The 12,376-nt window shown below is 40.7% G+C and overlaps 1 protein-coding gene across 1 annotated transcript; it reads right to left on the reverse strand.

The window, feature by feature from the left end:
* Window positions 1-7,020: 7,020 nt before the first annotated feature.
* Window positions 7,021-12,187, reverse strand: mapk12a (mitogen-activated protein kinase 12a). Its single transcript, XM_026312427.1, has 12 exons — window positions 11,717-12,187; window positions 10,842-10,971; window positions 10,558-10,616; window positions 10,335-10,446; window positions 10,202-10,231; window positions 9,930-9,977; window positions 9,557-9,671; window positions 8,909-8,980; window positions 8,574-8,653; window positions 8,345-8,423; window positions 8,067-8,240; window positions 7,021-7,901 (listed from the first exon to the last, which is right to left on the reverse strand). Exons 1-12 carry the CDS (start codon window positions 11,833-11,835, stop codon window positions 7,834-7,836), a joined length of 1,086 nt encoding a protein of 361 aa, XP_026168212.1. The 5' UTR covers window positions 11,836-12,187; the 3' UTR covers window positions 7,021-7,833.
* Between the last annotated feature and the right edge of the window lie 189 nt (window positions 12,188-12,376).

The raw sequence follows: 12,376 nt of genomic DNA on the forward strand, positions 1-12,376 counted from the left end.
CAGGCTATTTATTCTGGCAATATTGAGCTTGCATTTAAGTCATGGACCAGTAATGTCGTGATGTCAGCTCCTTTTCTATCCAAAGGAAAGGGAATCATTTCCAAACAGTGTTGAAATATCAGATAATATGGATGAAAATAAAATTTGAAATAATCAATCCGAGAAGCCACTTTGACTGGTTACTGGAAAGTAAGGCAATTTAATTATGTTAGCTTCATTAGAGGGGTCACAGACTACCAGCTAAAACCACCACACTGAGCTGGACAGGGAGCTTCAGAGGCCATCAGTCTGAAATGCACACTGATCCACTATAACATTATGACCACTGAGAGATAAAGTGAATAACACTGATTATGTGGTTCCTGTGGCACCTGACAGCATGTTGGGTTATTAAGCAGCAGGTGAACATTAAGTCCTCAAAGTTCATTTATACTTTTTTTAAAAAATCCCATTTTGTTTGAATCTTTGTTGCAGTGTTTGAAATAATGTATACTGGTCTCTATGAAGGCAAACATTTAGTGGCTGTAGTGGTAACATCACAACTAGAGTGGGGAGGATGTTGAATTTGTTTTAAACAATGATCTCTAACTAATCCAGTTTTCCCTCCTTTTGATATGTTTTCACTGAATAGTGGACAAATGTGTGTTGCTCTTCCTGACTGTAGAACTATGAAAGCAAACAGAATTGCAGAAGATGCACAGTGAGCTGCAGCGTGACATGAGCGCCAACTAACTGCACTGACTCCTGTGCACAGTGTTAGGCAGGTGGTCATAATGTTATGGCTGACTGGTGTATTTTAACCACATCATCACTAGTCTAGAGTGGCTATGGAGACTGGGGTCAACATCCCTGATAAACATCATGCCAACTTATAACACTGCACAGCTGCCACACGCCTTCATCTCTCATGTGTCTTTTTGTTCACAGCACAGCATCCTCTCCACCAGGCAGCTCTCTGTGAAACATGGCTCAGTCCGGCCAAAACCTGCTGCCCATGTCAGCAGGCAGACCAACCCTGGGGAGCAAATTTTAGTCTGCCATAATTCACAGAGATTATTTTTATCAATCATGCCCCTCTTTTCCCACACAGTTTCCACTGCTTTCATTCCCTATGCCCCATGTCAGTAAAGTTTGTTTACAGAGCAATTACATGATGCAGTGTATCATATAATAATATCATTTATGCTTCTTATACAGTAGAAAAACATTTATAGAGTAACCAGATATCCAGCATCCTGTCATGGGAGCAAGGCCTATAAACAAGAGCCAAGTGATAAACAGGAATTCTGCAGGAAAAAAAAAAGAAACATGAGAATAACACAAAGAAATCATACGCACACTGTCTTTTTATTAACTTGTGGTGACTAGATTAGAAACTATGTCTGGTTTGGTATCTCCTATCCACGTGGCTAGACATGAGGTAGAGAGACTGGGACTTCAGCCCAGGCCCTGTGCTCTCACCACAACACTCAGGCATCTTTGAGAAAACAGCTATAAAACAGAAAATATCCCCAGCACAGATGCTGACATTCCTTGCCATCGTCATCAAGCCCCCTTGGAAAAGAGGGTCTGTTCTGCTGCCTTACACTGGTGCATGAGTGTCGGTCAGAGTTTCCTTAATTCAGACAGAATGGGTCTTAGTGAGGAAAAAAAATGCAATGGATTGTGTTACGCTTTACTCTCCCAGTAAGAGTGTACAACTGAAAGCAATCATCAGCTCTAAACACATCAAGCTGGGGAGGCTCAGAAGATTTTGAAGGCTTATATAACTGACTTTAAGGGCTTTGACTTCTTGGTATATTCTCATCCACCATTGTGCGATAATGCTTGTTTATATTTCAGCCTTCCCAAGGTTCTGTGTTCCTTTTCACTCATACGAGGGACTGGAGGAAAATAATTTATCATTTCATTAACAGAGAAAACACAAAGGAAGCAACCTGACATTTACTCAGCTAGATAAGTAATTGAAATCTGGATAACAGGTGGTGGGAACTTTCCAGCCCATGCCTGTATTTTTTTCAATCTTGCTTTATATGTTGCCTTTGCTCAGGTCTTGCTCCCTCTGTATGGCATTTCAGATTCCTTCTAACCTTGACCAAGCCGCAGAAGCAGCTCTCCTTAATTCAAAAAGACAAACACCAGCCTTGTGACATAATGGGATCCTTCATCCCAGAGCCAGGTACACATGATTCAGCTGAAGCCCTTTCCTTGGCTGGTTTATTGCTCATAGTGAAGGATAACATTCGGGAAGTTGTGACTCTCAATGAGGTCACTGCTGAGGTCAACACTGAAGTCACCACTAAGGTTTCGTGCCCACTTCGCCATAAAATCAATCAAGATTTATTATTTAAGGTTGAGTCTAGTCTGACCATTATGTAAGTTATCTTTTGTAATGCTTACTTTAAACTCTAAGCTTAGCTCACCTGCAGGGAATCTACAAGGGTACCCACAGAATATGAACATATTGCAAGGCTTCTGGTTTAGTTTACAATGAGATAAGAACAACTTTATTGATCTCATGCAGGGAAAAGAAGAAACTGATCATACTGAGCATGCAGATGGACAGCAGCGAAGTGGATTATACAAATTCCTGTGGGTGTTTTGATACATTTTTCCACTGTAAAAGTTTGTCACTATTGGAATCCAATTCAACAGAATGAATTCAAGCTGCTGTATCTGTCTAAGAGGAAACTACAAACATTTAATAGCTGTCTTTCAACTCTGCAAGAGTTGAGAGTTTGATACATTGCACTTTTAGAGTTATGTTTCCTCGCTATTAACAGCTTTGCTTCAACACTGATACACACTTGCTATCTGGATTGCTGACGTCAAGAATTAAAGTGTGCTTTAAAGTGAACTTTGTCATAAAAAAGCTAATCAAAGTGCAAAAAGAAATCTGTAAATAAGTAAGTAAACAGCTTTGTTCACACAGACTGTAAAAGCCTTTATTAGCCTCTGGTAACATAACTTAATCTGAAAACAGCAGGAAATTTTATACATTTCAGGTATTCAGTTACATTTTTTTAGGTTAATTAATTTGCTACAGTCTCTCCAAACATTGTCCTGTGACTGTCTAGCCAATAAAATCCAGTATAAAAGGAATCCACATGATTTTAAATAGTGTTAGTGTAATAACAATATTTGTTTACATAATCTGTTATCTAACTTTTGTTATTGACAACATAACCAATTTCAACATAATTCTTCATTCCCTGGAATGATATACAGTCAACTTACATAAATACAGGTAATTCACTGTTTTTACCCTGTGAGTTCCATGAGGAGTCCTCCTCTTCTAAAGCCCTTGTGCCTTATTTACAGTGTACTCCATCCATCCATTTTCTATACCCACTTACTCCTTAACCAGGGTCCCAGGGATCAGCTGGAGCCTATCCCAGCTCTCTTTGGGTGAAAGACAGGGGTACACCATGGACAGGTCACCAGTCCATCACAGGGCCACATAGAGACAAACAACCTCACACACTCACACTCACTCCTATGGGCAATTTAGAGTCACCAATCAACCTGACATACATGTTTTTGGACTGTGGGAGGAAACCAGAGTACCTGGAGAAAACCCACGCAAGCACAGGGAGAACATGTAGACTCCACACATCCTTCTTGCTGTGAGGCAACAGCGCTAACCACTCATCCACCATGCTGCCCCTACAGTATACTCTACTGTTTCGGTGTAAATGCTGTAGCCTTTGAAAGCAAACAACAGTAGTTTGCCTTAGTTCAGCAGCTGGATGCTGTCGTTTGTGTGGGTCAGATGCCTATGAGTGTTCTTTAATGGTGTTAAAGCCTCTCTAAATGTGACACACCAGAGCGCCACACATCAACACATCACAGATGGAGAGAGAGTTGTCCTGGGAGAGGGATAACAATCTGTGGCATGCACTCATAGAAGTCTTCAAACAGCGGGTGGATGGCTAATGAATGAGCTAATGTAAACTAAACTGCCCCTTCTGGAAGAGATGGGCTCTCTCTTGAGCCTTCAGCTGTCTTTCTTTTCATCTTCCCTTCCTTTACTTTCATCCATACCTCTTTTCTTGCCTGTCCTCTATTTCTAATCTGATATCTCCATACCTCTTTTCTTGCCTGTCCTCTATTTCTAATCTGATATCTCCATACCTCTTTTCTTGCCTGTCCTCTATTTCTAATCTGATATCTCCATGCTCCATGCTTTCTTTCATTTCTCTCCTCTTTCTCTGGCTTATCATTACATCTGAAACCACCTAGTTCCTTTTTTCCACCCAGCCAAGTCCTGGTGCACCCACCAAGGTTTTACCAGCTCCCTGTAAGCCTGTGGATTTCCTCTAGTTTTCCCGACAGGTCCCCTCTCCTCCTGAAGGCTCGCACAAACACGTGTGCCTCTGTATACTGTATGTCTTACAAAGATCAGGGCAGAGATACTGTAGGGGCGCAGGCACGTGTAAAGACAGGAAAAACGTTTGAGGGGAGAAGGGTGAACGAGTTAGACAGAAGCTAATGCATGTTGGGCCATGTGACTCACTTTATTGAGAGTTCTGCTAGACCTCATCACACACACACACACAAACACTGGGACAGATATGCAAACAAACAAAAAAATTACTGGAAGTGGAAAGCAACAAACACAAGTATTCACGCACTAAAGCAAACTGAAAGAAAACATATAAACTAGCCAGGCTTGTGGAATGATTAAGCATCATTTCCTCTCTTTTAAATCTGGACAAAAAGTAGACTTGTTAAACACTAGTGTGTGCAAGCCCAAAAATAAAACTAATAAAAGAGCCACATTTGGTGCACCATCACATACCATTTTTCTTGTTGTGTAGCTGCAGAAGCATGTGCTAAAAATGTTTCTGCTCGTCCTGTAGAGAATGTTTTTAACAGCATCCCTGACGGACGTAGCCATGTATGAGGAAGCACAGGCCTCTGCCACAGAGCGGCAGTAACAGTGGCACCACAGATCTGAACTGACATCTGGAACCAAGCAAAAAAAAAATCACATGGTGAACATCATGTACATAAATACCCTGCTGTGTAAAAATATCAATCTATGTAAATTCCTGCAAAGACAAGGACATTCAGCGAGTTGACAGATTTTCACTTCACCTCCTGGTAAAACTCTAATCAATTTATCTCTGCTGAGCCCTGTTTATTTGATCTCCAGCAAGGACATGACAACACCAATTATTTGGAGAATAAACAGTGTCACTGATGATGCTCTGTTGTTGTGGTTCATTTCAATTAAAACCGATGAGCTTGGATGGAAATAAAGAGCCGATTTCACTCTTACAATGTCAGCACTGGCTTCTATTTATCAGGTCATTAGCTTTCAGAGATCCTGCCATGAGAAGAATAAGAGAAACTGAAAAGTTTCCAGGCTCTGAATGTTGAACAGTTCAACTTTTCATGCAAAATTAGCTCTTAGTAATACTGTGCAAAATGAAGAATCTCGGGACAGACAGTGCTGATCCTCTGACTAAGATGACATTCACAGTCACATATCTTAACACCGGAAACTTAAAATAAACACACATTTAAAACATATCCCACATGTAGAAAAAAGAGTGACCCAGGTCAGATGAGTGTTTTGACATTGCTACCATTCCTCCAGCACTCAGTCCTAGGTCAGTCACACTAAAGTGTATGGATGCATGTGTGTGTGTGTGTATTTGTTTGTGTGTACCCAAATGTGCATGCCAGGTGTATCTGTGTATTCACACACATGAATTCTATATTTAGGTGTATTAGGAAATACGCTACCTGGATGAAAATGTATGAAAATAAACTGCAGGGTCAACAAACAAGAGAGAGCAGTCTGTCCATGTGCTGTGTGTGTGTGTGTGTGTGTGTGTGTGTGTGTGTGCATGTATGTATGTGTGTGCCTGTGTAAAAAAGAGAGGTTGTGGGGTAAAAAAATGTGCTTTCTCTCTGTTTTCCTGTCTGGAAGAACAGCAGAACTCTGACTCTTTAGTGAACTGTACTGGAGAACCCCAGCCGTGTGTGTGTGTGTGTGTGTGTTTGTAAGTATCGAGGACACACTATGCTTCCTGGGTTTGATTTGGAGGAGCTTGCGCCCAGAAAGGAAGCTCGTCCTCAGGGGAGTCGCCCTTGGGAGTCAAGGATCTGGAGGTCAGTCAAGACAAGCTTGTTAAGTGAACACCCAGCAGTGGAGAATGTATGTGGAGGAATGAGCAGAATCTAAACTCAAACAGGCATTTTGCAAGAATGTATAAACATTTGTTACTTAAGGTCATCCATCATATTAAATAAAAATATGGCTATTATTGTTTAAGCCATACAATAAATCATTGTAACCACTACTATGACAGCTAATCTCTGACTCTAACCTTCCAAAGGACAATAACAAGACTGGACTTGAGGACATTTAAGCTAAATGCTAATGTCAGAATCCTACCATGCTCATAATTCAAACACTAGCATGCTGATGTTATAGGTGTAATGTTTGCCATGTTCATCTTAGCTTGGCTTTTTAATATGTTGACATTAGCTGGTAGGAATTGAACACAAAATACAGCTGAGGTTGATTGGAGTGCCACTTGTTTTGACTTGATGAAGGTATTATAAAAAAACCTCGACTGTGACCAAAATTAGGACAGTGTACAAGAACAATGAATGTCTGTATTAAATTTTCTGCCGTCTAGACAACTAGACGATATTTCACTGAATAACTGAGAAGTTATATCTGCTGGAGGAGCAAGAGGAAAATTCAGCGGGACCTCTACAGTCAGTACTGTTTATCTTTTGGAGGCCTTGCATATAAATTTCAGGGAAATTCATCTGAAATTTATAGAGCTAATTCAGTATGGACCAAACTGAGACAGTATTAACTCAAAGGCTACAAATTCACTCTAACCACAACATCACTACATGCTGCCACCTAGTGGTCGTTGATGGGGGCAACACAAAAGTGAAATGCCCCCTGATAAACAGCATTGTATAGATGTTACTCAGTATTCTATGACACGCCTAAGTCTATTTGTTTGAACTAAAATCAATGCATGTGCATTATTTTCAAAAAAATGTTTAATAATAAAATTGCATGAGTGGTGCTACAGACATGAATTCAAAAATCACACATTTGTTTTGTGCAACTTTCTGTTAAAAAAAACATTCAAGTTAAAGTAACATGTTTTTGGTTTGAATCTAAAATGTGGACATGCAGATGGTGCAGGGGTGGATTTCAAATGATTGGCAGCTCAGCAGTGTTATGTTGACGTTATCATTAAGGCCACTGGGTGGAATGACAAGGTCTCAACAGTCACGAAGACCACACACACACGCAAACACACAAAAGTACCCAAACAAATCAATTTAAAAGTATCTCAAGGACAAAGAATCCCTGATGGAAAAGCCACCCCCCAAAAATAAAATAGAACATTCTTGTCAATATTCTCCATGGTTTCTTTAAGAAATGTATTAATAGGTTGACTACAATATTTCTATTAATGATGCTGTGTATGTACCACTTTGACTGAAACTGAACTTGGAAAAGTAACTAAAATCATGCAACTGATTTTAAATGTAATGCCTTGATTGCTAAGCTAGTTATTAAAAAATATTATTATCTGACATAAGTCAGTTTTGCATCATCCTCATTGGTGTAGGAAGTGCTGACAACATCTTAATGCATGTAATAGAGTCAAGATGCAAGCTATCAAGTCAAATCCACAAGTAGGAGCCATCAAAAACACAGCAGCTTGCAGTTAGAAGAGAACAGAATCTGTGGGCATTCATTAGGGAGTTTTCCCGGTTCGGGTAAAGATGGGAAAACATGTTAGTTTGTTTGCTGAGTTTGCTGCACAGCCAGTTCTTTGTGTTCTACAGTGAGGTTTCCTTGGATTCAGGCACAACTGGTTTGAAGGTCAAGATCTCTGTGAAGGTGTGACCTAAAGAAAGAAGCACAATGATCAATAGAAGAAAGCAGCTCATATTATCTTCCTCTTTTCCACTTTAGCCTCCATCCTTCTAAGGTTACATCCTCAGTACTTTACTGATCTTCCTGACTTCCTTGCACCATGATTGATCCAACAGCCTCTTCCCTTTATCCTTACGTTTCCACTGGTCCACCGGCCGGTCTGTGTTATCTAGTGAGTGGTCGTATAGCTGTGCTTCCTTCTCCTCTTCTGGTTCTCTGAACTCTGAGAAATATGGCAGCATAAGCGCCTCTGCAGCGGTTATTCTGCTCTGTGGATCCAGCAATAACATGCGCTCCAGCACTGCCACAGCTGTGAAAGGAGAAAAAGCAGAATGAGAAAAGAAGAGAAACAGGAAACCAAATCGAGCATGACGGTCAAAATCAAAACATATCAAATTAAAAGGCGTATCATACCTTGCGTGTTAGCTGTGGAAAACACCTTTTGGAGGTCTTTCTTTTCCACTTTTGGAAGACTCCTGATGTAGCTTTTGGCCTAGAACATGAAGTTTTATTTTAAACAAATATGTTCCAAAGTTAATTACTGTTTATTACTATAGAGCTAAATTGGATGGCTTGGTGGTACATTTGGGTGCTACAAATTCAAGGAGTGTATTTTTGAGTTTTTTTATTTGTCTACACTCACATCCTCAGATTCTAGTTTTGATATAAATTCCTGAGTCGGTGTTCCTGTGATCTTCATGATCTCATTCAGCTGATCTAGGTCTGAGGAGCAGGGGTGGTCAAGGTTCATAGGTCTTTATATCTTTATATGAGTCGCACACAGAGAACAAGTTTCAAAAAAACAAAAAAAAACAAAAACAAAACATAAGCTCAGTGAAGGCCAAGTAATCCACAACATAAAAAATGTAGGCTGAAACAGATTCAAATAGATTAAGATGACAATTGTAGAGCACTTCACACTCTACAGCAGTCGGGAAATGGTCATTTACTGAAAAGTCCATTATGGTAAAAGGATACGGTCGCTGCCTTTAAAAAGAGGTTTCCCCTGTAGCATCTCTGCCATGATGCAGCCCACAGACCAAATGTCCACTGAGGAAGTGAGAAAAGACACATTTCAGCTTACATGGCAGTTGAGGCCAGAAATTAGCAACATAAAAAACATAAGCTCACAAACAAAGAGTCTGTGATAATTAAGGTACTCACATAGTGTATCATATGTAATATTACCATCTGACTCCACTGAAGTCAGGTGTTTGTAGCAACATAAAATGTTCTTCTGCGCCCAGTTTATATTTGTGAGGTTTTCCCACTAACTGACATTCTAGCTATTCACAATCCTGAAGGCACACCTGTCAATCTGTTATAGAAGAGGAATACCTGCTAATGTATATCTGTCATAGAAGGGGAACAACTGCTAATGTCTCTACTGACTGCTGAATCAGTAGACCAGAATGCACTGCAAGTATAGTTGAAGTGCAAGATTTGTTTTTAGGAAAGGTATGAAAGGAACTAGACTCAACCTGTTCTCTTGTGGTTTGAAAGCTCATTAGTGGAATTTGAATTAGAAAAACCGGAGCTGAGTATAGTAAACCACCAAATTCATTCTACATTTTAACATGAGAATTCAGAGCTAATGTGGTGCACTGAACAAGACCCACTCATTACCAGTCTGGGTGTAGTGCATCCAGCTCAGGATGACCTCTGGAGCTCTGTACCAGCGAGTCACCACGTACCCAGTCATCTCACTGTCTGCCTGCCGTGCCAAACCAAAGTCCAAGATCTTAAAGAAAATGAAAGAAAATACAGCAGAGTTTGACACAGCAAAATTTACATCAGGGTCATAGTGGCGCAATAAGTCAAGTGTAAAGAAATTGAATAAAAATAAACATAATGACAATGCAGTTCTCTGCGGCACATGGATGACTTTACAGTTACAGATTGTCCCTTTTCAACAGGAACACCATAAATGAAATATTTTAAATTGAAGACACATGGCTGATTGTGTTTGCTTGGCTTATCAGGGTGTGTGCAGCTGCACCTTGAGCTCACAGTCTTGGTTGATGGCGAGATTTCCTGGTTTGAGGTCCTGCAAAAGTTCAAAGGAAAAGGCAACCTATGACTGTGACTGTGTCTGTAGCAAACAAGCAAGAGGAAACTTAAACTGTGTCATAACTGAGTGTTATTATATAAAGTGGATGGACATGCAATAAAACACCAACTCCCTTTTCAGTTACATGAGAACATGTGAACACAAACTCTGTCTCACACATGTGGTGGAAATATACTTCATCGATATAAAAGACAACTTACCCTGTGAATTATACCAGCAGAATGAATATACTGTAATAAAAGAACATAATAAGGTTAGAATATAATCAACAGAACAATTCAACACAGAGTAATAAAGTAATCCCCGAAAGTAGATCAAAGTAGAGTTCTCCACCTTAAGCCCTTTGAGCATTTGATAAACCAAATACTGAATTTTTTCTTCTGACAACCTCTGCAGCTTCATCAGTTTCCCAAGATCCGTCCCCATGAACGGCATGACCAGATAACTTAAAGACAAAAACATATAAGAAGGAAACTATCAGCTGCATGAAGCTTTAAAATAACTGGGCTGAATGTTACAGGTTACATTGCTACTATATCCCCTAAACTGCACTTACAAGTCAAGGAATCTGTCCAGGGAGAGGTCAGCGGTGAAGACATCTAACAGGCCAATCACCTGCATCACATAGACATACACATTTTACAGGTGGAAATCAATTCATTTGTCCTTTGTTTTATTTTAACAGAAATATTTTCAATTTTCATTTTTACCCATGGAAATGAAAGACAATTTAGTTGTCAAACTCTATCTAGTCAGTACTGTAAAATTACGCACATATAAAAATAAGTCCATGAGAGTTAATGAGAGCCTTAACTACAAACTGATGCCTTCCTGTCTTACATTTTCATGTTTCATATGTTTGAGAAGCCTTAGCTCCCTGTAGGCCCGCTTGGCGAAGAGCTCAGACTGGAAAGGTCTGTAGAGTTTCTTGATTGCCACTTTGGCTCCTGTTCTGGCGTCCACTGCTGAGCTGAAAGACAGAATATATCCAAAGTGTAAGCCAAAAAAAATATGTAATATCTTTCAGTGAACACTACAACTACTATACCCTAATCTAGTCTAGGGACTTTCCTGTAATCCAGGGAAAAAGGGATATTCCTATTATCATTTAACCAACTCCTCTCTTTGTATGAAACTTCTTTTTTCTATCTTTTTCTGATCACGAAAGTCCAAACCCATCCCCTCCCATACCCCCTTCCCCTCATCTGTTAAATCCAGCAGTGATCTCCGGCTGTAGCAGCGGCTCCATCTCCAGTTTGTATCCCACCACAATTTGTCAAAGTTGTTCACGTGTTAGTAAATTGCAGTCAGTCAGTTGGAGCAGTTTAGCGCCCGCCCACAGAGTTAATCAGTGATAACAAAGGGGTCGCATGCTGCGAGACGCACCAAGGTGCTTGAAAAGCAGCTTTTCATTGTTGTGAAAACGTGGACGAGCGCACATATTTCACTCACAGCCACACAGTTCGCAATTGAATAGTCAGAGCATGTAAGCATGATTGTAGTGAAGTCAATGTGTCGTGCGAGTGTCTCCATCATATGAGGAAGTGAAGCAGCATGTGTTCGCCGGGGCGCAGATACTTTTTCTTTTGTTTGGCTGTGGCACTGTGCGACAGGCTGCCTGTATGGCACCATCTGTGCCGTCACTGCCTTTGTTACTGTGCTTTACACAAACCATCAGCGCGATCAGCATTACAGCATTAGCAGTTCTCACTTACCATACTGTCCCGTACGCCCCGGTTCCCACCTGCCTCAGGTCCCGGTACCGCTCCGGTACTTCCCATGAGGTTTTGTTGACTTCTTGGCGATAATAACCGGGTCTGACTCGTTTGGACATGTTACTGATTAAAAATCACAACAATGAGTCTAGGAGAGGTAATATGATTGTTGTGTCTCTTCCGTCGCTATACGCCCATTGTTCCAGATCCCACCTATGCGCTCACCCTCGATCATTGCGCAGCTCTGCGCGTCAGCTACTCAGGGCGCACCCTGGGGTTACCAAAAGCCACTCCCGAGTCTTGCTGTAGGCCTGTAATTAAAGGTGAAAATGAGCCTGGAATGTGTGTAACAAGAGACGTGCCGACAGCGTCACTTTGAAATACGTCGGTAGATGCGCACTGCAATAAAACAATGTGGATAAAACAATCGGCAATATGCTTTGCTAGGTTTCACTTGATGGGCAATCCTTGTCTTCCTCTGTGTTGTACAATTTTCTGGAGCAGTAGGCTAAGCAAATGTTTGGGGCTTGCTAGGACATGAGTTTTATCCACGCCCAGACCAGGAGAAATAGTTTCTGCAGTATGCTACTTTATGTAAAAACCTGTGGTTAGACAAATACTAGACAGTGTCATGTCTCCAGGAAAAAAAAGCAACGAAAC

The sequence above is a fragment of the Mastacembelus armatus genome, chromosome 6 (genome assembly GCF_900324485.2).
Source record: "Mastacembelus armatus chromosome 6, fMasArm1.2, whole genome shotgun sequence".
In the NCBI taxonomy this organism is placed as follows: domain Eukaryota; kingdom Metazoa; phylum Chordata; class Actinopteri; order Synbranchiformes; family Mastacembelidae; genus Mastacembelus; species Mastacembelus armatus.

Coding starts and splice junctions, on each gene's coding strand:
- mapk12a (XM_026312427.1), bottom strand. CDS start 11,835: ATGTCCAAACGAGTCAGACCCGGTTATTATCGCCAAGAAGTCAACAAA. Junction 8,654..8,908: donor TCTTTTTAAAGGCAGCGACC/GTATCCTTTTAC, acceptor CCTGCTCCTCAG/ACCTAGATCAGCTGAATGAG. Junction 8,241..8,344: donor TTCCACAGCTAACACGCAAG/GTATGATACGCC, acceptor CTCCTTTCACAG/CTGTGGCAGTGCTGGAGCGC.